At 58.5% G+C, this 1073-nt stretch overlaps 1 protein-coding gene across 1 annotated transcript in view; it reads left to right on the forward strand.

Annotated features, from left to right (window-relative positions):
* Positions 1-1073, forward strand: part of PAFAH1B2 (platelet-activating factor acetylhydrolase 1b, catalytic subunit 2 (30kDa)) — a 5361-nt gene that overhangs the window by 605 nt on the left and 3683 nt on the right. Inside the window, exon 2 of the mRNA XM_009332459.1 lies at positions 349-438. Coding sequence (XP_009330734.1) covers positions 349-438 — 90 coding nt within the window. The remainder of the gene's footprint in view (positions 1-348; positions 439-1073) is intronic.

Raw genomic sequence — 1073 nt, forward strand, 5'->3', positions numbered from 1 at the left:
AGACGGGGAGAAACAGCCAGGGGATCCTCGCTGCAGTGACTCACCGCTAATTTCTCTGCTCTGTAGTTGTCGGCTGTCAGGGGCGTCTGACAGGCTCAACGGCTCGCGCGTGTGCGGCGTGCAGATGCTGCTCTTGCCGGAACCAAGACTGTCGCTGGGGTCTGTGTCGCCGGGAGGAGGGTCCGGCGGTTCACGGGTTAAGGCAGAGAAGGGCGTTGGAGGGGACAGTGCGGTTCGGGCAGCAGGGGAAACTGGTTGGGCAACTGTCCCTTTCTGTCCCGCAGCAGCGGAGATACCGGTGAGGAGCCCTCAGCGGTTGGAGCTTACCTTACTGCTTTCTTTTGACAGCACAATCGATTTGTCTTGGACTGCAAAGACAAGGAGCCCGACGTGCTCTTCGTGGGCGACTCCATGGTGCAGTTGCTACAGCAGTACGAGGTATTGTTACAGAAAGGAGGGTGGTGGGGCTATAGGAATTGGAGCGTTTCTCTCTCTAATCCGGTAGCCGATGGTGGCGTGTAATGCCGATGGTTTCTTCTGGTCCCTTCCGACTTTACGGCCGTCCCCTCGGGTTTATTCTGCCCTGCCTCCTTAACTTCCCAGCGCTCGGACGAGGTCTGGCCGGTTCAGCTCTGGGAGCCCTTTGCCGGCTTTCTCTGAAGCCGTTACGGACCGCCTCGTTTTGACACGGGTGCACGAGCCCTGCCTAGCTCCTTCAGTCTTAGATTCCGAATTCCCGAGGGCGCGCCATCGAAATCTCCCTAGGTGTATCTTGCCTGGCCGGAAGGCCTTTAACCCTCTGGCACTTGGGGTGCCGTAGGCATCGGTACGCCGGCTTTTCTCTAGAACTCTGTCGGGGCGAAGAAGAATTCCGCTGCTCCGCCGTGGTGGCAGCCGAGCAGCTTGGTTCTGCCAGAGCCGCTTCCGTTTTTCCTGGTTTTGTTACCCGGTGACGAAAAGGAGTTCCTCAGGTCGTAGATAACCTTCTTGGGAAGCCCTGTACTTAGGGAAGCTAGGGACACGGCCGTCTGCGACGGAGCAGGGACTCTCTGTGACCCTCATGAGATGGGAAG

The sequence above is a fragment of the Pygoscelis adeliae genome, unplaced genomic scaffold (genome assembly GCF_000699105.1).
Source record: "Pygoscelis adeliae isolate BGI_AS28 unplaced genomic scaffold, ASM69910v1 Scaffold760, whole genome shotgun sequence".
Taxonomy (NCBI): Eukaryota; Metazoa; Chordata; class Aves; order Sphenisciformes; family Spheniscidae; genus Pygoscelis; species Pygoscelis adeliae.